This window comes from Bos grunniens, chromosome 10 (genome assembly GCF_055505025.1).
Source record: "Bos grunniens cultivar Pamir isolate PY7600 chromosome 10, Bosgru_T2T1.0, whole genome shotgun sequence".
NCBI lineage: Eukaryota > Metazoa > Chordata > Mammalia > Artiodactyla > Bovidae > Bos > Bos grunniens.
Genome location: NC_141174.1, coordinates 81,336,881 through 81,362,312, shown reverse-complemented (window position 1 = coordinate 81,362,312; position 25,432 = coordinate 81,336,881). Strand labels below are relative to the sequence as shown.

At 51.7% G+C, this 25,432-nt stretch overlaps 5 protein-coding genes and 1 long non-coding RNA gene across 25 annotated transcripts; 3 read left to right on the top strand and 3 right to left on the bottom strand.

Annotated features, from left to right (window-relative positions):
• The first annotated feature begins 262 nt into the window (after nt 1–262).
• On the top strand, nt 263–3,538 carry PSME2 (proteasome activator subunit 2). The gene is made up of 11 exons (XM_086322539.1): nt 263–389; nt 703–735; nt 1,172–1,234; nt 1,479–1,565; nt 1,656–1,686; nt 1,773–1,870; nt 2,421–2,489; nt 2,642–2,709; nt 2,883–2,937; nt 3,234–3,320; nt 3,411–3,538. The coding sequence occupies exons 1-11, from the start codon at nt 342–344 to the stop codon at nt 3,489–3,491; spliced, it is 720 nt and encodes a 239-aa protein (XP_086178665.1). The 5' UTR covers nt 263–341; the 3' UTR covers nt 3,492–3,538.
• A 2,446-nt stretch (nt 3,539–5,984) lies between these two features.
• EMC9 (ER membrane protein complex subunit 9) lies at nt 5,985–8,497 on the top strand. Of its 2 annotated transcripts, XM_086322545.1 has the most exons (5): nt 5,985–6,550; nt 6,693–6,769; nt 7,857–7,926; nt 8,017–8,111; nt 8,261–8,497. In XM_086322545.1, the coding sequence occupies exons 1-5, from the start codon at nt 6,347–6,349 to the stop codon at nt 8,439–8,441; spliced, it is 627 nt and encodes a 208-aa protein (XP_086178671.1). In that variant the 5' UTR covers nt 5,985–6,346; the 3' UTR covers nt 8,442–8,497. The 2 variants fall into 2 exon arrangements, with proteins under 2 accessions (XP_086178671.1, XP_086178670.1); XM_086322544.1 differs by lacking the exons at nt 5,985–6,550; nt 6,693–6,769 and having other exon boundaries at nt 6,792–7,926.
• PSME1 (proteasome activator subunit 1) lies at nt 8,496–11,148 on the bottom strand. Its single transcript, XM_086322538.1, has 11 exons — nt 10,995–11,148; nt 10,419–10,451; nt 10,210–10,272; nt 9,989–10,099; nt 9,855–9,900; nt 9,640–9,737; nt 9,336–9,404; nt 9,183–9,250; nt 9,039–9,093; nt 8,877–8,963; nt 8,496–8,713 (listed from the first exon to the last, which is right to left on the bottom strand). The coding sequence occupies exons 1-11, from the start codon at nt 11,031–11,033 to the stop codon at nt 8,633–8,635; spliced, it is 750 nt and encodes a 249-aa protein (XP_086178664.1). The 5' UTR covers nt 11,034–11,148; the 3' UTR covers nt 8,496–8,632.
• A 1,967-nt stretch (nt 11,149–13,115) lies between these two features.
• On the bottom strand, nt 13,116–14,420 carry FITM1 (fat storage inducing transmembrane protein 1). Its single transcript, XM_086322537.1, has 2 exons — nt 14,123–14,420; nt 13,116–13,753 (listed from the first exon to the last, which is right to left on the bottom strand). Exons 1-2 carry the CDS (start codon nt 14,386–14,388, stop codon nt 13,141–13,143), a joined length of 879 nt encoding a protein of 292 aa, XP_086178663.1. The 5' UTR covers nt 14,389–14,420; the 3' UTR covers nt 13,116–13,140.
• On the bottom strand, nt 13,116–24,932 carry DCAF11 (DDB1 and CUL4 associated factor 11). Of its 19 annotated transcripts, none has more exons than XR_015135195.1 (19): nt 24,776–24,932; nt 24,421–24,485; nt 23,953–24,319; nt 22,947–23,074; nt 22,587–22,714; nt 22,248–22,312; nt 21,835–21,935; nt 21,454–21,600; nt 21,234–21,288; nt 20,808–20,876; nt 20,408–20,465; nt 20,124–20,309; nt 19,609–19,762; nt 19,044–19,196; nt 18,127–18,233; nt 17,877–18,036; nt 15,126–15,201; nt 14,123–14,201; nt 13,116–13,753 (listed from the first exon to the last, which is right to left on the bottom strand). XR_015135195.1 is itself a non-coding variant. In XM_086322509.1 (17 exons), exons 3-16 carry the CDS (start codon nt 24,105–24,107, stop codon nt 17,902–17,904), a joined length of 1,641 nt encoding a protein of 546 aa, XP_086178635.1. In that variant the 5' UTR covers nt 24,108–24,319; nt 24,421–24,485; nt 24,776–24,932; the 3' UTR covers nt 14,704–15,201; nt 17,877–17,901. The 19 variants fall into 19 exon arrangements, 13 of the variants coding, with proteins under 13 accessions (XP_086178635.1, XP_086178625.1, XP_086178632.1 ...); XR_015135198.1 differs by having other exon boundaries at nt 23,953–24,132; XR_015135194.1 differs by lacking the exon at nt 15,126–15,201 and having other exon boundaries at nt 14,123–14,204.
• LOC147365167 (uncharacterized) lies at nt 19,731–22,055 on the top strand. The gene is made up of 2 exons (XR_015135213.1): nt 19,731–19,861; nt 19,989–22,055. It is a non-coding gene; the product is annotated as an uncharacterized LOC147365167 (long non-coding RNA).
• Nucleotides 24,933–25,432: the final 500 nt, after the last annotated feature.

The following is a 25,432-nucleotide window of genomic DNA, read 5'->3' as shown; positions in this document are numbered from 1 at the left end:
TCTCATCCCTACACCAACCCTGACTATTCTTGGGCGGTCCTTTCCCTTCCCTCTAAGCCTCTCCCCTTCGAGAGACAGCCCCTGTTCAATCTCCGCCTGTTCCACTTGTCCTAGCCCCTCCCCCGGGCAGCCCCTGGGCTTGTGACCAGTCGGCACCGCCTCTCCTACTCGCACAGGCTGAGAATGGCAGAGGGGCTCCCTACGGTTTGCTGCCTTCCAGGGGGAGGGGGAAAAGAAGGAAAGGGGCGGGGCTGAGGGGGGCGGGCCTGGACGTCGGGAGTGAAAGCGAAAGCCCAGGCGGCGAACTGGGGGACCGGAGATCTAGCAGCAACTGGAGCAGCATGGCCAAACCTTGCGGGGTGCGCCTGAGCGGGGAAGCCCTCAAACAGGTAACGGCGGGCCGGGAGGCCAGGAAGGGGCCGAGGAGCCCCTCTGAACGGAGGCCGGACTGGGTGCTCCGGGGGAACGAGGCCGCACCAGAGAAATCTCCCAAGCTCTCTAAGTGCTTTCACTTCTGCCCCGGGGGATTACAGATACCACCTGCTCTCTGGACTATCTCTGCACTGAGCATAGGTTTCCAGGGAAATTTGGCTTGTGGTGCGAAAGAACTGAGCCAAGTTGGAGGGCATCCCATTGAGGGTGGGATCTTACTCTGGACAACCGAGACCCTTAACCGACATCCGGGTACTGCTCTCTGTGCAGGTGGACGTCTTCAGGCAAAATCTTTTCCAGGAGGTAAGTAAATCTTCAGGATTCAAGCGATTTAACCCAGAATCTAAAGCCAATACTTGAGGGTTGCAACTTCTCAGACTGGTCCCCAAACCCACCCTCGCCCCGTGCCCTACTTTATCAAACCTTCACCCAAGATAAGCTCTTAATTGTTGATCTCTACTTTTACTTTGACCTCTCTTAAAACCGTCCTCAGTTCCGTCACTTCCTCTCCCTTCTTTTGGTGTGGAGGGAAAAGCCATGGCCCCAAAGTAGGAATGAATACCACAATTCTTGATTCTGCTGCGTCCCAGCTTGGGCAAGTCCCTTCACTTTTCAGGGCTTCAGTTCCCTCATTTGTAAATGTTAGAGTCAATGATTTCCAAGGGCCCTTCCAGTCCCACTTCTCAGACATCTCACTGAATGTCTTCTGTGATTCTGACCGTTGCAATATAACCCACAGGCTGAGGAATTCCTCTACAGATTCTTGCCTCAGAAAATCATATACCTTAATCAGCTCTTGCAAGTAAGTAGTGTGAACTCCTCCTGCCCATCCCAAGGCCTCTCTCCTCTTCATCCACTCTCTCTAGCTAACAACTGCATTCTGAATGCAGAATACAGTTGTAAGTGGTAGACTGGGAACATTAGAATAACATGAAGCCTGAGCCTAGGTTCCGAGGCAGAGGGTGGGTGTGATGTATGAAGGGAAGTCTGTGACCCAGGTTGAGGGGGAAGAGGCTGGGCAGCCCCTGACAATGAGCTCTATGCAGGAGGACTCTTTCAATGTGACTGACCTGAATTCTCTCCGGGCCCCACTGGACATCCCGATTCCAGACCCCCCACCCAAGGATGATGAGGTGAGGCACTCAGGGTGTAGGGCTCTGGCTATAAACGCTGTGTAAATGATGGCCCTCCAACCTCCGCTACTTTTCCCCTTTTTCCCTTAGATGGAAACAGATAAGCAGGAGAAGAAAGAAGGTAAAAGAGGAAGAGGTGGCTAGGGAAAGGGAAATGGCACATTGACTGCTGGATGAGAAAGGGTCTAAATCCCCTCTTTCTCACAGTCCCTAAGTGCGGCTTTCTCCCTGGGAATGAGAAGGTTCTGGCCTTGCTTGCCCTGGTTAAGCCAGAAGTCTGGACTCTCAAAGAAAAATGCATTCTGGTAAGCCTGGGAACTGGGGGACATAGAGAAGACAAGCAAGGCCAGGCCCTAGATACTCAAGTCCTTCATTCAGGAACTTATTCCCCAATTAGGAAGCTTCCTTCTGTGCCTTGTGTTTAGATACCTTTTGTTTATCACAATGTTGATCACATCCCCAAGTCAGATGGTGCTGTATCCACCTCCATAACCTCTGAACCTACTGCTGTACCAGGTATGCAGCACAGGTGCTATGATATAGTGAGCTGGTTTAAGAACTTAGGCACTAGAGGGAGACTGCCTTGGTTCAAATCCTGACTCTATCACTTACCTAGCTGGTTACTTAAAGTAAGTCACTTAGACATCCTGTGACTCAGTTTTTTCATCTGTTGAGTGGGTACAATAAGAATATTTACCTTGAAAGTTTGTTGTGAAGATTAAATGAGATATATAATACATAGCACAGTGCCTGGCATATAATAAGTACTCAGTTAAATGTAGGTTTATTAGGAAGTAGCAGTAATAAGAACAGAGAGTTTGTTGAATGATTCCTACATGATATCTTTTAATGTAGGTGATCACATGGATCCAGCACCTGATCCCCAAAATTGAGGATGGAAATGACTTTGGGGTGGCAATCCAGGTAAGAAAGGGTATGTGAGGATGCTGAAAGCAGGGAGAGACTTGGAGAGAAAGGGACAGGAGCTGGACATGAACCAGGAGGAGGTGGGAGATAGTGAGCGAAGGAGGGAGATGAAGTGTTTTCTTTGCCTCCCATCTCTTTTGTCACCACAGGAAAAGGTGTTGGAGAGGGTAAATGCAGTCAAGACCAAAGTGGAAGCCTTCCAGACGACTATTTCCAAGTGAGAACAGTTGGAGGGCTAGTATGGGGGTCTGCAAGGACATTTATTTGGACATGCCCAAAGCTGAGCATGCCCACTGGGATGTAGCAGGGCTTTGGGAAGGGTCTGAGGGACTCTCTCTCTCTCTCTCTCAGAATAGTCATTCCTGTGGTTATTCCTCTTGCTTCTGGCAGGTACTTCTCAGAACGTGGGGATGCTGTGGCCAAGGCATCTAAGGAGACCCATGTAGTAAGTACATAGTCTACCTGCCTTTTAGCTGAGGCTGGCTGGGGTGGGGCCGGATGAGGAAGTGGGGATAGAGGTCCTCTTTGTCTTGTTTATGACCTTTCCAATGTGGAGTATATTAAGCCAGGAAAACTGATTTGGGCTTCACAAACCTTGACCCCTTTCTCTGATCCTGTGTGATCCCATATCTTGGCTGAGAAGGGGTTCATTCTTCAAGTTACCTATTCCCTATATGAGCAAATGAGACTAATATCCCACCCTTCTATGGGGCTGACTCAGCTTTGCTTCTCACATCCCAGATGGACTACCGGGCCCTGGTGCACGAACGAGATGAGGCAGTCTATGGGGACCTCAGGGCCATGGTGCTGGACCTGAGAGCTTTCTATGTGAGTCTGGAGTAAGCCCTTAAGGGAGGTGGATGAGGGAGGCAGGGGAAAGGCCAAGAAACTGACTGTTGTCCTCTGGCCTTCTTCCAGGCTGAGCTTTACCATATTATCAGCAGCAACCTGGAGAAAATTGTCAACCCAAAGGGTGAAGAGAAGCCATCTATGTACTGAGCCCAGGGTTAGAAGGGAAATAAATGACCTATACTTTGTGTAGATAACCTCTGGTGTGTGTCTTTCATTCAAAAAACATGTACTGTCACCTGGGCTTCTCTTGGGGCTCAGATGGTAAAGAATCTCCCTGCAATGTAGGAGACCCAGGTTTGATCCCTGGGTCAGGAAGACCCCCTGGAGAAGGAAATGGCAATCCACTCCAGTACTCTTACAGTAGCCTCAAGACTTCTCCATCCATACAGCACTGATGATAAAATATCTAGGTTAATGATGAAAAGATTCTCCACAGTGAGGGACACCTAGAGAGGTTCACAGAGTTACATGGAGAAGAGAAGAGGGAGGAGGGAGATAGAGGTGACCAGGAGAAGAGGGGGAATCAAAAGGGGAGAGCGCAATCTAGCCAGTAATCAATTCCCTTTCTGCTTTCCACAGTCTGGAACACTCAGAGAGGTTCACGGAGTTACACAGAGAAGAGAGGAGGGAGGAAAGAGATAGAGGTGACCAGGAGAGCAGGGGGAGTCAAAAGGAGAGAGACCAGTCTAGCCAGTAATCAGTTCCCTAAGTGTTCTCCACAGCCCGGAACACCCAAAGAGATTCACAAGAGTTAAGTAGAGAAGAGAAGGGGGAGGGAGGAGATAGAGGTGACCTGGAGGAGAAAAAGAAGAGTCAAAAGGGGAGAGAGCAACCAAGCCAGTAATCACACTCCTAAGTAAAAAATGGGTACTGAAGATTGGATTCTTAAAGGTACAAAATTGATAACAAATACCAAAAAGCAAAGATTAAAAATCTAGAGTAGAGGTTAGACTCTCAGAAATACAATATTAAAAAAAAAATCGCAAAAATTATTAAAAATATATATACAAAATATGCTTTAAAATAGGGTCTTTTTTTGCAAGCTAATAGGTTTTTTTTAATGAAAATTAAAGGAGTAATAACTTAATTTTTTTAAAAATTAAAAAAATGATAATAGTAAAATATATCTAGGAATTTCTCTGGAGCTGTTGAGGGCAGTGTGGGGTCAGTTCAGTTTCAGATAGTTCCTTGTTCTAGCTTATACTTCTCAAGGTCTATAGGCCCCTTCTGATGTAGTCAATGCTAACTACTGGGTTTTAATCTGTTGCACCTGTCACTTCCAAAACCATTCCCTCTTCTTTATTTTGGCTTCCTCTGTTTGCAAGTCTCTTCAGTATCTGATTTCCACCCTGACGCAAGGGGGTGGTGGTGGACACTTTTTTAGGCTTACTTGTTCAGTCGTGCTGTGGGGAGGGAGGAACACTGCAAACAAATATCACTGGTGTGTGTGGGGAGCGCTCACAGTGTCTGGGCCACACTGGGTTTGTCCCAGCTCACGGCGTGTGTGCTTTCCGGGTCTACACTGCTCAGGCTTCAGGTTGCTCTGCAGGGGAACTGTCTAAAGTGGGCCTTGGGTTGTATGCACTTCCCAGGTCTAAGCTGCTCAGGTTCAGTTTCTCGGGTACTCCACAAAGGCACAGTCTCGGTTGGGCCTGCGCTTTGTGCCCTTCCCAGGTCTGAGCAGCTCAGGCGACCAGGTGCTTGGTGACCACAACACTCCAGTATTCTTGCCTAGAGAATTACATGGACAGAGGAGACTGGTGGGCTACAGTCCATGGGGTCACAGACAGTTGGACACGACTGAGCAATTACACTTTTACTTTCAAGTGTCACCTGTGTCCAGACACTAAATGTGAATGATGTGGTGATAGGAAAGGCAGCGGTGCCAGGAAGACAAAGATGAATTAGAGATCCATCCTATTCTTAGGAAGTCATCCTAAAGAACAGGGTGGGGGCTGTTACATGCCATGACAGCCATGAAGATAATCTGTATTTGGGACTTTCGTAAGATCATTTCCATCTGGAGGTCTCTTGAGTGCTTCCTGGGAGAGATGGCATTTGGGCAGAGCCCTTACAAGAATAATCAGGCTTTGGGAGGCTCTGTGGCTGAGGTCAGGGAATGAAGAAAGGTACAACCCTTGTCATCAGCTCAGGGGAAGCCCAGAGGGAGAATGAGGTTTTACTGCGAAAATTATGGGTAGATGGTTGGGCTTCTTCTCAAGGGTTGGGAGGGTAAAAAACACTCCCAAGGCATTAAGGCGAAGGAAATTATACCACAGGACATTATGGGAAGGATAGGTCAATAAAATTCTTTTTGACCTTTACCTCCTCCTTTCTGCAATTACTTCCCCGAGGAAACCAAGGGCCATATAACCTGAAGTGCGAAAGTAACACGGCTTAGTAAGTGGCAGAACCACTCTAGAATATAGACCCACTAATTTCATAGTAGGAACCATGCTGTCCGCTATATACCCAAGTTCGAGACTCCACGGCTCCTGTAGACTCCCGACTTGGGTGCGGGCTCCACCCAGAGGGCTCAACAGAGCCTGTACGAACGGGAAGCAGAGATAACAGACGCAACCATCTTGCAATCAAGAACCGAAGTGGGACAGCTTAGCCAATCAGCCCGCGGACAACTCTCTTTAGTTTCCAGTCAAAGGCGGGGCAAGGTTGGATACTGCCGGTGATTGGGCAAACGAGACCCTCTAAGCCTATCAGAGTACCATGTGGGCGTGACTCCAGAAGCTGCTCGGACACGGAGCCCGGGTTTTGCGTGTGGGAGGCTGCGCCGCTTGGGGGCGGGAGAGGCGGAGCTCGGTGCTGCAACATGCAGTTTCGGCTGCCTGCATTCCGGGCCAAGAAGGGGCCGGGCGCCGGGCCGAGGTCGGCCTGAGCTGACTGGCTGCCTTCGAGTCGAGTCAGCGTCACCGTCGAACCTAAGTGAGGGGGCACGGGGAAGGGCCCAGGAGGGCTCTGGGGCTCTGGAGGGGGCTCCGCTCGCCATGGGGGAGGTGGAGATCTCGGCCCGGGCCTACGTGAAGATGAGCCTGCACGCCGCCCGGTATCCGCACGCCGCTGTCAACGGGCTGTTGCTGGCGCCGGCGCCGGCGCCGCGGTCGGGAGAATGCCTGTGCCTCACCGACTGTGTGCCCCTGTTCCACAGCCACCTGGCCCTGTCTGTCATGCTGGAGGTCGCACTCAACCAGGTGCCGCCGCCGGACGCCCATCGACCACCGCGAAATCCCCTAACACCCCTAGCCCAAGTCCATCCCTGGTCTCTTGGCAGTAGTGCGCACCCACAGGGCGGGCGGCACGATTTAGTTACTGATGGCCCCTTTCCCATGGCAGGTGGATGTGTGGGGCGCGCAGGCCGGGCTGGTAGTGGCAGGGTACTACCATGCCAATGCAGCTTTGGACGACCAGAGGTGAGTGGGGTAGCCAGAGGCAGAAGGCTAAGGGTTATGGGGTGGGGGGTGTAAAGAGAACCTCTCTTGGTCGTTCCTTCCATCTTCCCTTCATTCAAGCCTTAGGCACTGTAAAGCAGGCACTAGGCTGCGTACGCAGTGAGGAAATAGAAACGTATTTTTCTGAAGGAGGTAGGTGGGGGTGGGTAGGACAATATCAGTCTGACACCTGCTGTAACTGAGATACCCCCGCCCCGTCCCGCCCCAACAAGTGCTGAAAACACAAAGAAAGCTCAACTGGAAACTTTTTTTTAAAAGGAAGTTTCTTTTTATGTATACAGTTCACCATTTAAGGACACGGGCTTGAACTACCTGGGGCCACAAACAGGCAAAAGTTTTTCACTAAGTACTGCAATACAACAGGACCCAATGGTTGAATTCCAATGTGGAATCCAGAATAGGGAAGGCCCACTGTAAAGTTATCTGCAGATTTTCAGCTGCCGAAGGCTCTTTGCCCCTAACCCCATCATTGTTCAAGGGTCAACTATATATAGAAAAAGCTATCTAGTTATAATCGAGTATTCGGATCAGACTATACTGTTTTGTAAGTTGATTTTCCCACCTTAATAAATATCTGACATCTTTCCATCTCTACACTAATAGCTACCTTACCCTAATAGCTATATAGTACGATATGGGTGTACCATAATTTATTTAATGCTTTACAGTAAACATTGAGGTTGTTTCCATTTTTTTTTGTTGTTATTACACACTGTCCTATTAACACAGTAAATTCTTTATAAGTAGAATTTCTGGGCCAGCATATGTATAGTATACAATATAAGTTTGGATGGTTATGCCAAATTACTCTCCAAAAAGACCATCTTAGATTTCCACTCTCACCAGCAGTGTCTGAGCACCTGTTTGCCACAGCACTCAAGCATCAGGCAGTCATGTGTGAAGCATCAAGTAGGCCTGGCGCCCCCAGGCCAGATACAGGGAAAGGCCATCGCTGCATCCACGTCTTTGAGACCTGGGAGGCCCAGCTCAGATGGATGCGGTCTGCCCACAGTATGCTCCTCACACCTCTGATCTTCCCTCCACACAGCCCTGGGCCCCTGGCCTTGAAAATCGCTGGGCGGATTGCTGAATTCTTCCCTGATGCAGTACTTATTATGGTGAGGCTTGGTTTTCGGAATGGGGAGTTGGAAAGAAAGTAGGAAGGGGGAACCCTTGAAACCCTTACCAGCCCTTCCTTGTCCACACAGTTGGATAATCAGAAACTGGTACCCCAGCCTCACGTGCCCCCAGTTATCGTCCTGGAGAACCACGGTCTCCGCTGGGTCCCCAAGGACAAGAACTTGTGAGTGCCCCTCTCCTTCCACCTCTTCTTGGAAGCCCACAGCTCCTGAGCCTCCTCTGTTGTTGGTTCTGTCCCAAGGGTCCTTCTCTAGACCCTAACCTGGCCCCACTCCTTGCTGAGTTTGACTGCCATGGGGGTTATTATTTCAGAGTGATGTGGAGGGACTGGGAAGAGTCACGGCAGATGGTGGGAGCATTACTAGAGGGCCGGGCCCACCAGCACCTTGTGGACTTTGACTGCCACCTTGACGACATCCGAGAGGATTGGACCAACCAGCAGCTCAACGCCCAAATCACTCAGTGGGTTGGTCCCGCAAATGGAAATACCTGAGCCAGGGCCAGAGGGGAGGCTCAGGATCCAATAAAGAGACTTGGGTTGTTGGGCAATGGTATGACTATATTTATTGTGCCTGGGAGGCAAGGTGAGGGAGAAACCAACAGGCAGAAGGTGGGGAAAGTCTGGAGTCCCCTGTAAAAGTCAGAAGGTCTCTGTTGGAGCCATCACAGAATGAGAGGAGGGTCTCAATAGATCATTCCCTTTGTTTCTCCCCTGGGCTTCTTGAGCTTCTCGAAGTTCTTCAGGATGATGTCATATAACACAGCCTATGGGGCCAGGGAGGAGTAGGAGTCAGCCACCAGCCCCCAGTGGCTCTGTACCCCATTTCTAGCCTTGTGGAGAGGTTGAACTTTGTAACCCTTCACCCCCAGCCTACAGGGTCAGGGAGTGGGTGTGGAAAGCTGCCTCGGCCCACCCCCGCCTCCTCACGTAAGCATTGCGGATCTCCATGACCATCAGCCGGATATCCCGGTACTCTGCCTCATCCAGCTCGTGTACCAGTTGCCGATAATCACCCTGTGGGAGACTTGGATCAGGCCTGACTTCAAGGGTGTCCCTCCTCCCTTGCACCCAGACTGAGGCCTCACCTACCACATGGGGCTGCTTGGCTGCTTTGGTTACAGCATCACCGCGCTCAGAGAAATACCTGTGGGAAGCAGAAGGGTATGGAGCAGGAGGAGGAGGGAGCAGAGGCCTCAGTCTCCACCAGAGGCAGAGCAGTGGGCAACGACTCACTTGGAAATTTGAGTGTGGAAGCCTTCCAGCTTGGTGTGAAGAGCAGTCATCAGCTCAAACACCTTCTCCTGGGGAAAGAAAGCAGGAGGGAATGTGGAAAGTAGCAAGGACTGGAGAGATAAGGATGGCAGAGGAGTGGGGCAGTGCTCTCACCTGGACAGCCACTCCAAAATTATTCCCATCCTCAATCCGAGGTATTTGCAGCTGCAGCCAGGTGGTGACCTGGGAGGAGGGAATGGCAATGAAGCCCCATCAGTCCCAAACCCAATTCCCAGTTTCCTATCCTGTTCCCTTGTTCACAGTGAATGGGAGTGTGTCAGGTCTGTCCTAAATGCCATGGCCTGGAATTCTGGCTTTACTTGTTGTGCCCTCTCTGCTAAGACCTGGCAGGTGCCATGCCCAACTGGTAGGGACAGGGTTTGACCTGAAGTGTGTGGATGGAAGTGGGAGGACTCACCAGGTTGAGCTTCTCAATGACATCCTTGATCTCAGGCTTTACCCGCTTCAGGAGGACCACAATCTTCTCATTGCAGCTCACTGGGCCACATGGAGGACCTAGGAGGTGGGCGCTGGGTCAGGCACATGACTGGGACTGTGCCAGGCAAGGAAAAGGCATCCTTAGGGAGGAGCTCCTGGGAAGTGAGACACAAGTCCCTTCCACCATAGCGATACCTTTGTCTTCATCTTCCCCTTTCTTCTTTTCATCCTTGTCTTCCTTCTGCAGGGAAAGGGAGGCTCTTTGGAGTCAGGCCTGAGGCTGATTTTTCCCCCGGTTGGGTCCCTCCTCCCAGGAATTCCCATCTTGCCTCCTGCTGTTTCCTCCGCTCCTCCTTCTCTTTCTCCTTGACTGGATCAGGCACTGGGATGTCCAATGGGGCCTTCAGATTGCTCAGGTTGGCTTCATTGAGATCTGGCTCCTGGTGCAGGGTGGGAGAAGGGCTGGAGGCAGGGGCGAGCTCTCACCTCCTCACTCTCACAGCCCCTGAAGCTCTCCCTTTGGCCTCTACTCCCTGCCCATCCCCAGTACCTTTAAAAATGCATCCAACTCAGAAATCTTCTTGGGAAAATAGCTCCCGAGCAGGTTCTCTGTCTGTGTGTAGGGTAACGGTAAGGGAGGATGGGGGTCAGAATCAAATTCCCTTCCTAGGCAGTAAAGGAAGGGCTGCCGCTGCCTAGCAAGGGAGGGCTGAGCAGCGGGCTTAGGGAGGGGTGGGGTGATGACCACGCAGGTCTTACCTTAGTACATAGGTCTTCACGGAACACATCCACCTGTGGAACACAAGCAGCCCTTCAGACATCTGGCTTCATGGCCAGTTTATTCGAGAACCCTTAGGGTTGCATGGGGTCTGACTTGGGTTGGGTGGGATTTGGGGAATAACATTCCTGGAAGGGAAGGGCGAAGGATTCAAGAGGGAACAGATCCCTCGGTGGGCAGTGGGAGGAGGGATGTAAGAGAGCTGCTGCGACTGGGGCAGGGTCGGAGTGCCCTGTGGAATGGGAGCGGGGCCTCCCATGGTGGCAGGACAGGGCCCGAACCCAGTCTGTGTGTGGGCCCGGGCTCCGGGCCAGCAGATTTCCCCTCCACGCCAGGGCTCCGCTTCACCTCACCCCGCTGAACCTCGGCCGCCTCGCCTCTCCTCCCGCAGGCAGACCTGGCGGGGCTCCCGGGGCTCAGGTGCTCTGGGTAAGGGGCCCATGAGTGTTCGGATGACTGACCCCTACTCGAGGGGCTGGGGGGCGGGTCACGGACTCCTTCAACGTCTCGGAGGCACGCCTCCCTGATAGACCCTTCCTAGAACCCGCAGCGCTCACCTTGGCTTGGGCTTCGGGCAGGACCCTGAGCGTGGCCATGGCCGGGGTAGGGGCCTACGCCGCACGAGGAGCGAGGAGTGGGCACGGGGAAGGGAAAGTGAAAGCAGCGCTCGCTCCCCGCACGGCCTTCCTGGGTAGTGGGAGTGGAGGTACTAGAGGAGGCGGGGACAGACCAGAGAGGCGAGGAGCTGAGGAGTGCCGGGAGGCAGCCCTGCCGGGGCTCCCCCTAGAGTCGGAGAGGCGCCTTTCCGCCTCCGCGCATCCCCATAGCTGCGGGTCTTTCGATTCCCCGCCCACATCCCCGCCCACCTGCCCCACCCTCCCCGCCTTGCCCTTGACGCCCCGCCTCCCCGGCCACTGGGCCGGGGCCCGCCTCTGGACTCCCCGCCCCTCCCGCCCCCTGCTCCAGATGTCGGGCTCTCTTCCCAGCACCGCCTGGGACAGTGATTAGCCTTACCTGCCTCTCTTCTTTTCTGGGTAGTGAAGCAAGACTTGGCCTCCTTTCCTTTGCTCTGCCAGCGTGGACCCCTGGCTCCACGGGCATCGTCTGGCCCACGCAGTGACGTTCAGACTCTGGCATCATCCCATCAGAGGACCCGGTCAGCTCTCTTAAGACCCTTGTGGACTCCATTCCTCTGTAACCCACTCACCACGCAGCAGCAGGATTCCACCTTGCTCTTGCTTAAAACTTTCTCAACTTCCTGTTGACCTTAGAATCCAAAGGACTTTCCTGGTCCAAAAGGCCTATCTGGCACCTGTTCCCCTTCAACTTTGCTTTCCAGTTTTCTCCCTCTTTTCAGTTATAAATACCTGGACTTTCCAGTTGTTTCTCAAACCTGCCACCGTTGTTCATTCCTGCCTCAAGGTCTTTGCTCTTGCTAATCCCTTTGCCTGACACAACCTACCCTGCGTCAGGATGTCATTCTGTTCTCAGCTTAGATATCACTTCTTCAGAAAGAACTCTGCCTATAAAGTAACTCCCTCCGAGTCTATTAGAAAGTAGCCTGTTTTAGTACCTTCACGCACTATCTCTATGAAGTTGGTTTCTTTTTTGAGGATACTGTGGTTTAGAGCAGGGGTTGGCAAACTTTTTCTGTCAAAGACCATATAGTAAATATTTTAGGCTTTGTAGTACCTGTAGCAACTACTCAACTCTGCCATTGTAGCAGGAAACCAGCTATATACTTAAATGAATTAGTGTGGCTAGTTACCCTAAAATTTTATTTATGGACAGTGGCATTTCAATTTCATGTAATTTTCACCTGTTAAGAAATATTCTTTTTTTTCAACCATTAAAAAATGTAAAATCATTTCTTAGCTCTCAGGCCATATAAACACTGGCCATAGAACTGTTGCTTGCTGATCTCTGTTTTAGAGCACAAACAACGGATCCATACTGCCTGGGTTAATAATTCTAGCTCCAATATTTACTAGTTGTGAAAAACTTACTTAGCTCTGCACCTCCATTTTCACAAATGTACAGTGGGAACACTACTACCTCATGGTGTTGTGAGGGCTAAATATGTGAATTTATATAAAGAATTTATAGATACTTAGAATGGTGCCTGACACAGAGTAAGCACAATAGTATTATTATTTGTGAGTTTATCATCAGGCAGTAACCCACGGGCCCCCAAACAGCAAAAACTTTGTCTTTCTTATTCACGTGGCAAAGAACTATGCTTGGCTCAATGAACATCTTTTAAGAAAATGAGCACGTATAGACCCTCTTTGGAAAGACAGGGTAGAAAGGGTGACTGAGTAGGGTGCCCAGATAGAAAGGCCCCTGAGGATGGTGAGGAGGGATTCAGTGCTGGAGGCAGGAAAAACAGATCAACCAAGCTGGAGATGGAGCATCTGCTTAGCGGGAATGCTGCCTATCCCTGAGGACAGTTACCTGCCCTGGCAGTGCCAGTCTTTGACATCAGAGCCCCAGATAGCTTGACGTCTGCAGAGACCAGGAGACTGAAAGGACAATGGGAGGGATAGGGGTCAAGCATAAGGACATTTAAGGTCAGTGACAGCAAGGAATGACTGGGGAACCCTGGCGACTATTATACTCTCTTCTTACCCTACCCACCCTTTACAGGTCCTGCCAACCCAGTGATGAGCAGTCGGAGCTAGGTCTGACGTGCCTTTATTCCTTTCAGTTATGCTTGTGGATGGAGTTGGGGTGAGGGAAGAGCCCATGGCCGGGGCTCCCTGGAGACCAGGGCTGATGATACCAGCTGCCATAGGTGAGGTACCAGGCAAAGGTACCCACCGCGGCCCCCACCACCTTGTGAGTATACTGGTGGAAATAGATGACGGTGCAGAGCAGCAAGAAGTTCCAGAGGCCCAGCAGCAGCACGTTGAGCAGGAAGACAAGGCGCAGGGGTGCGCCGGCAGGCAGCCCATGGGCCAGATACTTGGCGAACACTGCTGCTTCCTCGGCCATGAGCAGGCAGCAGAAGGTGAGCAGGAAGGTGTGGGAGGAGACCGTGTATCCCCGCCACTGGTGGCCAGCCGCCAGGCAGCTGCGGCGATCCGGTAACTCGTGGAGCAGCAGGCCCTGGGGCAGAGGCTCGAAGCAGGAGCCGGTCAGGTCCTCGATGAGCAGGAAGGCCCGGCCGGCCCCCCGCCACACGGCTGCCCCCACCACCAGCCGGCTCAGGTGCCGGGCAGTCACTGCCACGCGCCGTGTAGCCAGGAAGACCACCAGCAGCACAAAGCCCCCCAGGAACGTGCAGGTCCAGCCCCACGCTGAATTCACAAACTTTCTGTGGGCAGAAAAGAGGAAAGGCTATTGAGGCCCCTCAGCCCCATTGCTCCCTGTGTGTTCCCAGCCTGGCTCTGTCTCCAGTCGCACATGTCACCCCTGTTGTTTTCTGTGCCCTCTGCCCCGCTTCTCCCACAGCCACTTGAACTTGGCCATCTCCTTGGAGGTCCATTCAGTCTTCTAGGGTCCATGTTTCTTCTTCAGCCCTGCTCCTGTACCCCCCCGGCTCTGTTCCCCTCCCCCCTCTGACTTTGTCCTCAACCTCCTAGTCTATTTTTAGTGTCTCACACTGGCAGGAGGACAGAAACCTGGAGGGAGCCGGGATCCCTGAGCCCAGGCAGCCAGCGCCCCCAGCCTTGAGTGGACTCACATGTTGAAGAAGTTGCCGTGGCTGGCGAAGATGGTCCGAGGGTTGACGTGGAACTGCAGAAGGGGCCCGAAGATGACCACTGCTGCCAACCAGGCATGGTAGAGGCGCCGTAAGCAGGGGCTGCCCAGGAGGCGGGCAGCCTGTTCGCTTCCAAAGTACAGCAAGGCAGAGGCCACCCAGAGCAGCACCCTGACCAGGCCGCCCAGCAGGGCCCGGATCCGGGCCCCAGCCCCCCGCCCTGCCCCCACCACCGGCCCCCGCTCCATGTTCCCTCCCCTCCCCGCTAACTGCTTGCTCTGCTGAGCAGCTGAGGAGGGGCTGATGGGGCCCCCCCTGGACAAGGACAGGCAGTGACAGGTGTGGCAGACACAGGGCAGAGCCCTGTTGGCAGCTGGCAGGCGGGGGAGAGGGGCGGGGGGCAGTGAGGGGCCAGGGCTGAGGGTTGCCACGTCAGCAGGGTTCTCACTTTGGGTGTGTTTCCTGACAACGGTCTCGTTCCTTCCCTGTTAGTCCTGTGTCCCTTGACTTTAGGTCCTATGTCTCTAGGTCAAACCATGTTCATGTTTTAGGGCCACTCCTGTGGTTCAGAGCTGTTTTTGTCCACAGCTTGCTTGGGTCTGTTTGTCCCTATTTGGTCAGCCAAAGTCACCCCCACCCCACACAGGTTGGACTCTCAGAGCCCCAAAGATCAAGTTCACTCCCACATGATAGGGGGTGGAGGAGACCCTAGGAGGAAAATCCCAGTCTGGAGTCCATCGAATCCTTGGGGTTGTGCTCCTCAATTACTTTGGGGCTTGGCTACACATAGAATGTGGCCTCCGAGCCTGACCACTGAGGCTGGAGCCATAGGGCGGTGAGCAACTTACCCAAGGGAAGTCCCTGTTATTCATTCAGTAACTGTTTTGAGATCCCTATTTGTCTTCTCATTTCTCAAAATGAGATTTCAGGGGCTACCTTTGTGGAGGCTCATGAAGTAGTGAAAGGAATGAACAAGAAAGTGTACCTGCATTCTGGCCCAACTCTGTGACTTTGAGAAAATAAACTAACCCTCCTTGGTCCTCAGTGCCATCATCTGCAAACTGAGCAAGATGGATTAACCAATTAGGATCCTTCCAGATTCCATTGCCCATACCTCGACATAGCACATGCTCAGGGACTCTATACCTGAAGACCTCCAGAAGCACTCACACATGTTTAAGCTGACACAGAATTTTTCATTGTAATTTTAAATAGTTGCAAAGGACAAAACATCTAGTATATTATATATACTTACTTTTCAAAAATAAAGCTATCTATATAACTCTTTCCCTGGTGGCTCAGACGGTAAAGAATCTGCCTACAACAAATAAGACCAGGGTTTGATCCTTGGGTTGGGACGATCCCCTAGAGAAGGAAATGGCTACCCACTCAGTGTTCTTGCCTAGAGAACCCCATGGACAGAGAAGCCTGGTGGGCTACAGTCCATGGGGTTGCAGAGAGTTGGACACGACCATGTGACTAACACTTTCACAACACTAGTGATTATATACCTCACCATTTTTCATTTTAAAAATGTGACAAGATCTTAACAGAAATTATATTTCCATTCTATTCTCCCTACAGAATTTATCCTAATATGTTTTTATGCCTGAAAATCTTTCATTGATCATACATAAGTCTCTGCCAAAAAAAGAGAGTAGATGATTTGAAACAATTTTTACACATTTCCTGTGACCGTTAAGTTGAATTTTTTTCTTCTGCATTGAATTTCCATATGCTGCTAAGTCGCGTCAGTCGTGTCCGACTCTGTGCGACCCCAGAGACGGCAGCCTTCCAGGCTCCCCAGTTCCTGGGATTCTCCAGGCAAGAACACTGGAGTGGGTTGCCATTTCCTTCTCCAATGCATGAAAGTAAGAAGTGAAAGTGAAGTCGCTCAGTCGTGTCCGACTCTTAGCGACCCCATGGACTTCAGCCTACCAGGCTCCTCCATCCATGGGATTTTCCAGGCAAGAGTACTGGAGTGGGGTGCCATTGCCTTCTCTGGAATTTCCATATAAATTAGTACAAATTTCAAAATTGTTAGTAGCACAAAATATATTATTTGTACAACAAACCTTTCACAGAGTTTGATAATACAATAAGATTGTATCGGAAATGCATCTCTTAATGAGAATAGATGGCCCTTGGGGCCTTGATTGAATGAGGATTTGAGGACACTAATCATTTTAGTTGGCATCTCCTTCTAGCATCCTGGAGGTAAAACAGTTCTGGGTGAGATGGGTGGCATCTCTGGGTGTTAGGGGGTAGAGATAGGTATCATTTGTTAACTAAGCTTTGCAACAGGGAGTCCCTCCTTGGAGAAGAGGCAGAGGCGGGAATGAAAGGAGCCAGTAGGGAAGATCCATGTGATGGTTTCATGCAGGCAGATCAATTGGAGGAAAATCACCTGGAGGCCAAGCATCTGGACAATTTATTCTTTTAAAAGTGTTTTGCTATTGAACAGGTACATCTCTTAACCCCTTGCTGTGTCTCTAAAACCCCTTGGAGGTGTGCATTCTGGTTCCAGAACTGCCTTAGAGATAATGGGGAAGGTCAGGCCAAGCTGCTCCCCTATTGTCCACACCATGGTCTCCCCTGAGGCATGGTGGCTGACCTCTGCCTGCCTCCATTTCCTCACCTGGAAAAAAGGGTGCTGTGAGAATGGGTGAGGTCCTGAGTGTGAAGTGCCCAGATGGGGCCTGCCGTCAGTGCTCAGCAGGTGATCTCTGGCTCTGGGCTACTTCTTTCCATAGACTGGACCAGCTCCAGGGCAGAGCTGATGTGGGTGTTCTGGGTTCTCATCTAAAACGTGTTTCCTTCCTATTATCTCAATTTCCATTTGCTGAGAAGTTTCTGAGGTCGGTGAGGGATGCCCTGTTGCAAAGCTCAGTTAACAAATGATTTTGGTATTCCCCTTCATCTTCGGGCATCAAAGCAGTGATTTCTCTAACAGAGGAATATATCTGAAAGCTTTGCTGAAACCATTTTCTTAAAGTGAGAGGATAAAAGATCTGCAATAGGATAAAGAGAGAGACAAGCGGATGCTGAGCCAGGTTCCCACAGAGTTTATTGAGGGAGCCAAAGCCAGTGATAGGACAAAGGAGTCCTACTTCAGCATCCCTCCTTGAAGCTGCTGGCCTCTGGCATGATGGAACATTCTGGGAGGGGGAGGACCTGCCCTGTGTGGGGCCACACAGAGCCTCTCACACCATAGCCTGCCCACCCCAAAGACCCAGATGCATGAGAGAGAAGACATAATTCCCGCCATGGGAGGGTGCTTATCCATCCCCCTCTCCCTGAGGGGCTAGAGCTCTAGCCATTAGGACCTCTGGAACAAAGGCCAGCACTCCTGGCCCTCTGACTGACCAGTCTAATCCTCAATGTGAAGGCCTGGGCAATGGGCCTTGCTGATGGCACAGTTCAGACCTGGCCCCAGGCATCTACTCTAGGAGCTAACACTTAACATCCAAACATGATTAAAAACACTCAGGACAGTTCTCCTGCTGATCAGATAATGGCAGTCCTGCCAGACCCCGGCCCGAGACAGAGGTCCAAGATGATTGGGTGTGAGCATGTGAGAGGACCACACTACCCCAAGGGGAGGATCTCCCAGGGGTCAGCTAGGGGCCCAAAGCCTGGGCTTCTGTTTCTCCCCAGCCAGTGCCAGTGAGTCCCCAAAGATTCCCCCATAGGGGAGAAAGGGAGGAGAAGGTGGAGAGCTGGTGAAGAGGCTCACCCATGACTGGGCCTGGAGGTCAGATCTACTGGGGTGAGGAAAAGGCTGTAGAGGGGTGGGACACTGGGGCAGGGGTGCTGGGGTGCTCCTCCGACTCTGGCATGTCATCCTGGAAGTACTCAGCCTGGCGGTACTGCCACAGACGCAGATTCCCGTCCCACTGCAGGGTAGAAGGTGGCAAGTAATCAGGGGACGCTGCCCTCACCTGGTCCCGGACACACACTGGCCACCCTCACTCTAGCATCCTCACCGAACTGCTGACAATCTTCTCCTCAAAGGGGTGCCAGCTGACGTCACGCACACAGGCCTTGTGGGTGGTCAGCTTCTTCACGATGTGGCCACTGAGGAGGTCGTACACTGTCCGGGGAAGGCCAGAGTGGAGAAGGGCAGCCAGAAGACCTTCCAGCCATCCCTCATCTCTCCCTGCCTCTCAGGCAACCTCCCACCTTCCCAGAGGAACAAAGCCCACATCTAGGGATGCTGTTAGTTTCTTTTCCCTACCTCAGGTTGAGAGTATGATCTAGCAGAGCTTGGGTATCTCTGGCCCTTAGCTAACTGTTACAGGGTCAACAGTTAAGAAAATGAAATGTGGCTTTAAAGCAGCAATTTTTTTGAAAGCTCACAAGATACGGGAGACACCACAAAGGTGAACACGGGCTTGTCTCCATAGACTTGTGAACCTGCTGCTCCTCTTCTGGACTCGGGTGCACCTTCCTCTCTCCCTGGATGGGCCTTCATCTCAGCACCTCCCTAGGTCTATCTTCAGCTCCATCCATCTGTGTCTGTGTTCCTTTTCATGCATTCCTCCTGCTTCAGTGGCTGTGCATCCTTTACGACTTGCTGCTTTTTGTGTCTTTCTTTCTGTCTCTGTTCCCTCCTACCTTTCATCTGTAATCTCTTCCCTGACTGATTAAAAAACAGAACCGTGTATATTTTTGGTGATCTAGTATATTTACTGACTAGAATTCTGTGTTCCTTTCTTAATTTAAAATGCTAATGAATAGAATGTTTTCTCTTTCTCTGTTTAAGCCGCCCCGCTTCAGGCTAAATGAAATTTCATTATAGTTCTCACTGGATTTCTTAAGGTGCTCACTGGTGGTTACAGGTAGAATGCCAGGGGAACATTCCTGCCCTTCCTGAGACTCCATGGTCTGACACAGTCCTTACCGACCACTTTGCCAGTGGAGCAGCCACTGTAGATGAACTGCTGGCCGGTGCTGTGAGTGGGGGAGAATCGGCAACGGATGAGGGTGTGCAGCACCCCGTGGCCCCGGTAGGTCATCAAGGAGCTGTCCCCTGGGAGCTTCAACTTCCGCCAGGCTGGGGAGGGATGCAGGGCAAACCCGGGGTTAGGGAGTCTGGATTCTCCTGTATCACCTGTCCTCAACAAACACTGATGCTCACAGACAGTCATCTTTCCAATCCCCAACTGGTGTCTCTTTTCCCACCAAACAGTCAGCTGATATACGCCAGTATGGCTCTGCTGATTGTCAAGATGCTGCAGTACTTTGGTATCCATTGGCTTGGAGTGAGTGATCCCCAGTTCCCACATTGGTAACCCCTGACTTTCCCTTAGTTCAGCAAACAAAGAGTTAATGCCTGGCAAGGGGGAGTCAGGAGAGGGGTCCCAGCTTCATCCACCATGCCCATGCTGGGCCTTACCACAGGTTAAATATTTTAACTACCACTCCTGACTCTTCACTCTCCAGGTCTCAGGTTCTACTGCTCTCACCTTTTTTGGGCACCTGCTGCCAGCGGTAGTCCCAGTTTTGCTGTGTGGCAGCCTGGCGAGAGGCTTCCATGCCTTCCCGGCTAGAAAAACGTCGGATATCCCAGAGCTTGATGGTCTGGTCTTTGGAGTTGGAGATGAGATATCGGGCATCACCCTGTGAATCCCAGGATGGATAAGGAGGATCAGAGCCCCCCTCTCTCAGTTGAGGGGTATGAACGCAGGCTGCTCTTTGCTCGCCTCTTTCTTCACCCAGGTGGGCCTCACCATTGGTCTCCTACCACGAGCCACACACCCTGGCTAGGTTTCCCCTTCTTTGTCCAGCACACTGGCTGGCTCCTGTTCTACCTTGGATCAGATTGTCTTCTACTCTTCTTGTACAGAAAGCCCTGCTCCTTGTGGAGTGGTGCCGATCTTGCAAACCGTGGCTAAAGGAGGAGCTTGGCGAGTTGCCACACCTGTTTGCTTTGATACCACAACTCAGTCGCCTGGCTGTGCAGTCCTGCCTTTGCACCCACCTTACTGTCAATGAAAGTGATGCCGTCCTGATGCCCAGCGAGCGCGCCCACAGGCTTGGGGTCATCTTCCCTCATGGTGCGTCGATCCCACACTTTGCAGATGGCATCGTCACCCCCGGAGAACAGGATTTGGGAGCTGACGTCAGCAAAGGCCACCGCGTTCACATCATCCTCATGGGACTCAATCTAGGGGAGAAAGAGGCCAGGATGTTTACAACCTCTTTCTAGGTCTTCCAACAAGCCAAGGACTGGGAGGCAGAGGCTTGAAATCTTGGCAGCAATACCTGAAGGGTCCGCCGGTTCTGTTCTCGATCAAAGACGTACAGGCAGCCATCATTGGCCCTGAAGGGGAGGGGATAAAGAGGGCTTTGGAGCCAGGACCGAGAGGACCCATGCTACGTGTGCTCTGGAGACACTGTGTCTCGAAGTCCCGCTAAGGGGCAAGCCCTTGTGTCTTCTTATACAGGAGGTGGGAGAAGAGTTAGCTGTGACCTCCCATCTCGTGCTGGAGAAATGGTGCTTGAGAAGTGAAGCCACTCGTAAATCTTGGCCCTGGACAAGCCCTGGTTGTTCTCCACAGCTGCCTGGATACGGGTATCTGCTGTAGTCTCTGTAATGGTAGAGCCCGTTTCTGGGAGAATTTCTATCTCATTAAGTTCTGGAGGCATCCCCACAAACACTCACCCTCCTAGCACTTCTCGTCCATCTGAGGAGACAGCGATGGAGAACACAGCGAAGCGACGTTCATCTGGCCTGAAAAGAGACGAGGAGGAGTTGCATTAAGTGAACTTCCCTTCAGCCCTGATTAATCCACACAGAATGTGACAGGGGCCGTGAGGCACACTGCTGAGGGGAAAAGAAATCCCGCCAGCACACATGCCAGAATGTGGGGCACCTCAGTGAGGAACCAAGAAGAATCCTGCAGCCATCTATTTGTTCCTGGTCCTCTGGCTGACAGGCTGGGTGGTTCTCTCCCAGAAGTCCACACAGAGAAACTTGCAAGCAGTGTACTTTCCCCTCTAAGCAGGAATTCCAGTTCAAGTGGTGTGCTCCTAGAGAGCCTTTCTTGAGTAGTTTCTGATGAGTCTGACCAGGAAGGGAAGCCAGTACCTTAGATCCAGGGCAGTGTGTGTGTCTCCCTCCCCGTAGATGTTGCAGATATGAACTAAGAGAAGCAAGAGAAACAAGAATCTTTCAGGGCTGAGTTAAGGAGGGTAGAGCCAGGAAGAGACAGAACAAATGGGAAGGAAGTTGGACCCAGGGAGTAATTTGTCCAGGAAAAGGCATGGAGTCATGGCACGGAGGAGATGGAGGTCTGGGGCACACTCACTGTAATCAGACCAGCTGGAGTAAAGGAAATGATTCCCATCAGGGGTGAAGGCCACATCCAAGACGCTCCAGCCGACATCCCGGGCTTTGATGCTCTTGAATTTACGAAAGCGGCCATACCGGCAGTCATATAGTCGGATTGTCTGGTCTGTGTGAGTGGCGATCAGGCAGAATTAGAAAACAGCCTCCTGGAATCCTCCCTAGATCAGACCTCTCTCACTCACCACTGATCTGTGGAATGTTCCCTTGATCATGGGACAAAACATGTGTTCTAGCTAAGCATCCTTAAGCCAGGGTCTGAGCTCCCTGGATGGGGCTTTCTAGCATCAGTCAGAGGAACATCTCTTATTCTAAGGCAGTTGGTAGGACTAGGGTATGGTACCTTGACAGGCAGACATGAAGATTTGACCATCTTTGCTGTAGATGCCACAGAAAGCCTTCTGAGAGTAGGTATCAGTGAAGCCCAGATCATTGGGCAAGAAGCTGGGGAAGCAGAAAGAAAGTGAGGGTAAGAGGAGCTCAGGATGGTTCCTGTCCCAGTTAGCAGCATCCTAACAGAGCTGGATGTGAATACAGGGGCATTATTCCCAGCTTTGGGTATAAGCCTTTGTCTTTGATTCATTCTATCATCCTCTCACTTGCTATACTTTTCCCCTTTGCTCATCCTCAAAGCCTCAACCCCACATAACCTAACTTTAATATCCCTGAGAATCCTTTAACACTCATCCTTTCAAAGTTTAAGAAAGTTTAGACTTATCTGGCCCTTGGAATCTCTCCACCAAGCCCCATACTCACTGAGACATCACTCGAGACCGTTCTCCAAGGGAGAAGCTTCCCTGGTGGCAGAGGCCCCGTTCTCTCTAAAGGAAGGGATTGGGGAATATTGCTAGCGGAAACAGAGGGCCACCTCAGCCACACCAAGCCCCCTCCTCCAAAAATATTGCTCTTGCTACAGGAACGAACCCAGCACATAGTAATATGTCCCACCAAATGACCACTCAGGCTGGTTGAGAGCTCTCCAGCCCCAGCACTTGAGGCTTCCTTGGAAAGTTTACTTCCCTTTTCTCTGGGATTGTGGCTTCTGGCTGCACTGATAGTCCTGCGGCTAGACTGGCTGGATGAGGAGAGGCCTACCTGGTGCAGCATTTGAGGAAAGCTGAGCTCCCGGGCTGCCCGCCTAAGCCCCAGCCGCCCCGTGGCCAATTCCACTTGTGTCTTGATCTCACTGCATTCCAGCTCTCGGGTGTCAGGGGTTGCATCCACTGTGAGCACCAAAGAGAAGTTTCATCCTAGGTCTTTTCCAGCCCCAGCAGACAGTTAGCAAGGCTGTGCTCAGCCTTCTCAATATGGCTGAATATACTGGGGCTGCAAAGACTCCCTCATTCCCTGAATTATCTCATCTTTTTCTTTCAATTTTTGCCGAAATTAATTTTTTAAAAACTTTTGTAGTGGAAATCCTTTGATATTAGGGTCTCTGTCTGCCTTTCCTCTTACCCGGTGGATTGTATCGATCTCCAAGACGACCATCCCAGGCACTGTCATGCTCTTCCTCGGAGTCCGAGAGGGCCTGGATGAGCTGCAAATTTGCTGCACCTCCTCCCTGCACCAACCTCACTTGGCCTCTGTGGAGAGAGCCCCACCCCCCATGATAAAGGGGAGGATCCCTTCCCCAGACCAACCAAATTCAGAGTCAATGGTTATGTAGTTCATAGACCACCTTGTCCTCAAACCCCTGTACTGTTCCCATATTGAGGTTTGAGGCTGACTAGACCATGGCTGTTATTTTGTCTCCTATAAGACACACCAGGAGGCTAATTTTCACTCTTACAAGAGGAGTAGAAAACCCCAGCATTGCATGGATGTTGACTGATCTACTAAGTTGACTTTCCAGAGAGTTAGAAATTCTGAGAGCATTTCCTTCTGAGTCTCTCTGCCCAAGGAGTCTAGCATAGGACATGGTTTTCTGAAGGGATTCTCAAGCCTGTCTTCTCCCTCAAGGAGCCATAGCTAAGAACCAAAGCCAGTTGCACCCCCTTTCCAGTCAATTGCTGGTAGTCACTTCCCTCAAAGCATTCTTTCTTCAGGAACAGGATTAGAGTTAGGTTAATTTAAACTTGTTTTTCAAGTAAATCCAAATGGCCTCATATTATGTGTCAATGACTTCACTTAAATTCAACACCCACATCCCCAACTCTTTTCTTCACCCCTCATAGCACTTCCTTCCCACCTCCCTCTTTTTTTCTTTTACTTGGAAAATAGGTTACATGTATGTAGTCATAGCTAGACTCCCTTGAATAGTCCCCTCAACACAAAAGCAAATCATCCTGTTGACCCTGCCTAGGCGGGTGCTGCCAGTGTCCAGCAGAGAAGGCTGTTCTGCTCAAACAGAACAGCTGTCCTGGGCTGATCCCATTCCCTGTTCTCTGTAACTTCCCCGACAGCAGCTGGTATCAAGGGACTGTGGTGGCGCCTGGTGGGGACACACCAAGGGGTAAGTTACCTGCGTAGGAGATAGGCCAGTACCTGGGCCAGATCCACATCTTCATCCTCCTCTTCCTCCTCCTCACTCCTACGCAGGCCAGCCCCTCTTCGGGGCAAGCCCTCGGAGGGGTCTCCAGACCCAGTTCCTGCGCTGCTACTATTCCGTGATCCCATCTTCTGGTCACAGCATCCTTAAGTCCTGTATGGGGACTCCTCCTGTCACCTCCTTGGGTTTGGTGAAAGCAAAGCCTGCTCTAGAAACACCAGAGTTTCCTGAGATCGATAGTAGCTATCTCTAGGAGGGCGACCCTTCCTAGGTATTGAGATCCCTTCTCCTCAGCCTGTAACAACTCCCAAGGCTTCGGGAACACAAACCTTTCCCAATCCTGTGAAGCAAAATAAGCAGAGTGAAACCTAGGGCTTGACCCTAGCTCACTAGTGAAAATCCTTTGAACAGGAATTTCTCAGTTTTCCACCTCAAACTCACCTATCAAAGTCCCTGGGGTGGGGGTGGATTCCCAGGTAACCTCTCTGGCGAACCAATCAAAACACCTCGCGGAAGGAAAGGCGCCTCATTAGCTTACCCATCTAGCCAATCAGAAGCTTTAGAACTCAGAGACCCCCTCGACGCCCCCCTTGCCGGCCAATTAGAGCACTCCCTTGCGAAAGCCGGTGGCAGCAACAACCAATGAGGTTAAAATTCGGCCTAACACCCCCCCCCCTTTGCCTCACGCCCACGTGGTGTTCCGGGGGTGTGTACGCTAAGCGGGGGCAGGCAGGGAGGAAGCCGAGAAGCACCTCCCACAGAGCTTGCGGTTACCGCCACGCGCGAGACCACCCACCAGCGAGAAGCAGTCGCAGGACCAGCAGCGGCGCGAGGCCTTGTTTACACGGACTGCCGCCGCAGCGTCGGCTAACCGCTTCTCCGTCACGCGCCGCCTTCGTCACGCATCTCCCCGCTCCGCGACCGGCGGATTACGGACGTCACGGGACAGCCCTGACGGCCCAGCCCTCTTGGCCAGCTTACTGGACAGCTGAGCGCGGTGATTGACAGACGGGCGGGAGAAAGTGCGCGAGGGGTTTGAGGGGAGGAGAAAGCGCGGGACCCAGTAGGGGCGACCGCTCCTCGTGGGAGGAGTATGTAGGGAACCGGCTGCTTCCTGAATATGAGACCACGGAACTAGACTAGATGGGCGAGGGGCGGGGCTTACAAAAGACGTTGGCGTGCTTCCGTGAGGTGTCTTAGCAAGGGATACAATTTGCTGTCGGTCCCTTGGGTTAGTTTGGCTTCACACTTTTCAGACGACCTCTAAGGACCTACTCTTTCCTTCTCTTTTCCCCTTTCTGCTCTAGCCTTTCTCTTTTCTTCGACTGCAGCTACTGCCGTCCCTGCCCTAAGAGGTGCCCGGCGCCTTTGGGACGTGTTCACGTCATAGGCCCTCACACCCTCCCTTCCGGACTTAGCTTCCGGAAGCCTTGTTCTTGTAGGGTTTGCCGTT

Coding starts and splice junctions, on each gene's coding strand:
- FITM1 (XM_086322537.1), bottom strand. CDS start 14,388: ATGGAGCGGGGGCCGGTGGTGGGGGCAGGGCGGGGGGCTGGGGCCCGG. Junction 13,754..14,122: donor CACGGCAACTTCTTCAACAT/GTGAGTCCACTC, acceptor TTCTGCCCACAG/AAAGTTTGTGAATTCAGCGT.
- DCAF11 (XM_086322509.1), bottom strand. CDS start 24,107: ATGGGATCACGGAATAGTAGCAGCGCAGGAACTGGGTCTGGAGACCCC. Junction 23,075..23,952: donor CTGGCCTATCTCCTACGCAG/GTAACTTACCCC, acceptor CTCTCTCCACAG/AGGCCAAGTGAGGTTGGTGC. Junction 19,197..19,608: donor GCAGCAGGTGCCCAAAAAAG/GTGAGAGCAGTA, acceptor ATCCCTCCCCAG/CCTGGCGGAAGTTGAAGCTC.
- PSME2 (XM_086322539.1), top strand. CDS start 342: ATGGCCAAACCTTGCGGGGTGCGCCTGAGCGGGGAAGCCCTCAAACAG. Junction 736..1,171: donor GGCAAAATCTTTTCCAGGAG/GTAAGTAAATCT, acceptor TATAACCCACAG/GCTGAGGAATTCCTCTACAG. Junction 1,687..1,772: donor TAAGCAGGAGAAGAAAGAAG/GTAAAAGAGGAA, acceptor TCTTTCTCACAG/TCCCTAAGTGCGGCTTTCTC.
- EMC9 (XM_086322544.1), top strand. CDS start 7,573: ATGTATAGTATACAATATAAGTTTGGATGGTTATGCCAAATTACTCTC. Junction 7,927..8,016: donor CTGATGCAGTACTTATTATG/GTGAGGCTTGGT, acceptor TTGTCCACACAG/TTGGATAATCAGAAACTGGT. Junction 8,112..8,260: donor GTCCCCAAGGACAAGAACTT/GTGAGTGCCCCT, acceptor TTATTATTTCAG/AGTGATGTGGAGGGACTGGG.
- PSME1 (XM_086322538.1), bottom strand. CDS start 11,033: ATGGCCACGCTCAGGGTCCTGCCCGAAGCCCAAGCCAAG. Junction 9,738..9,854: donor AGGGGAAGATGAAGACAAAG/GTATCGCTATGG, acceptor CCCACCTCCTAG/GTCCTCCATGTGGCCCAGTG. Junction 8,714..8,876: donor TGGAGATCCGCAATGCTTAC/GTGAGGAGGCGG, acceptor CTGGCCCCATAG/GCTGTGTTATATGACATCAT.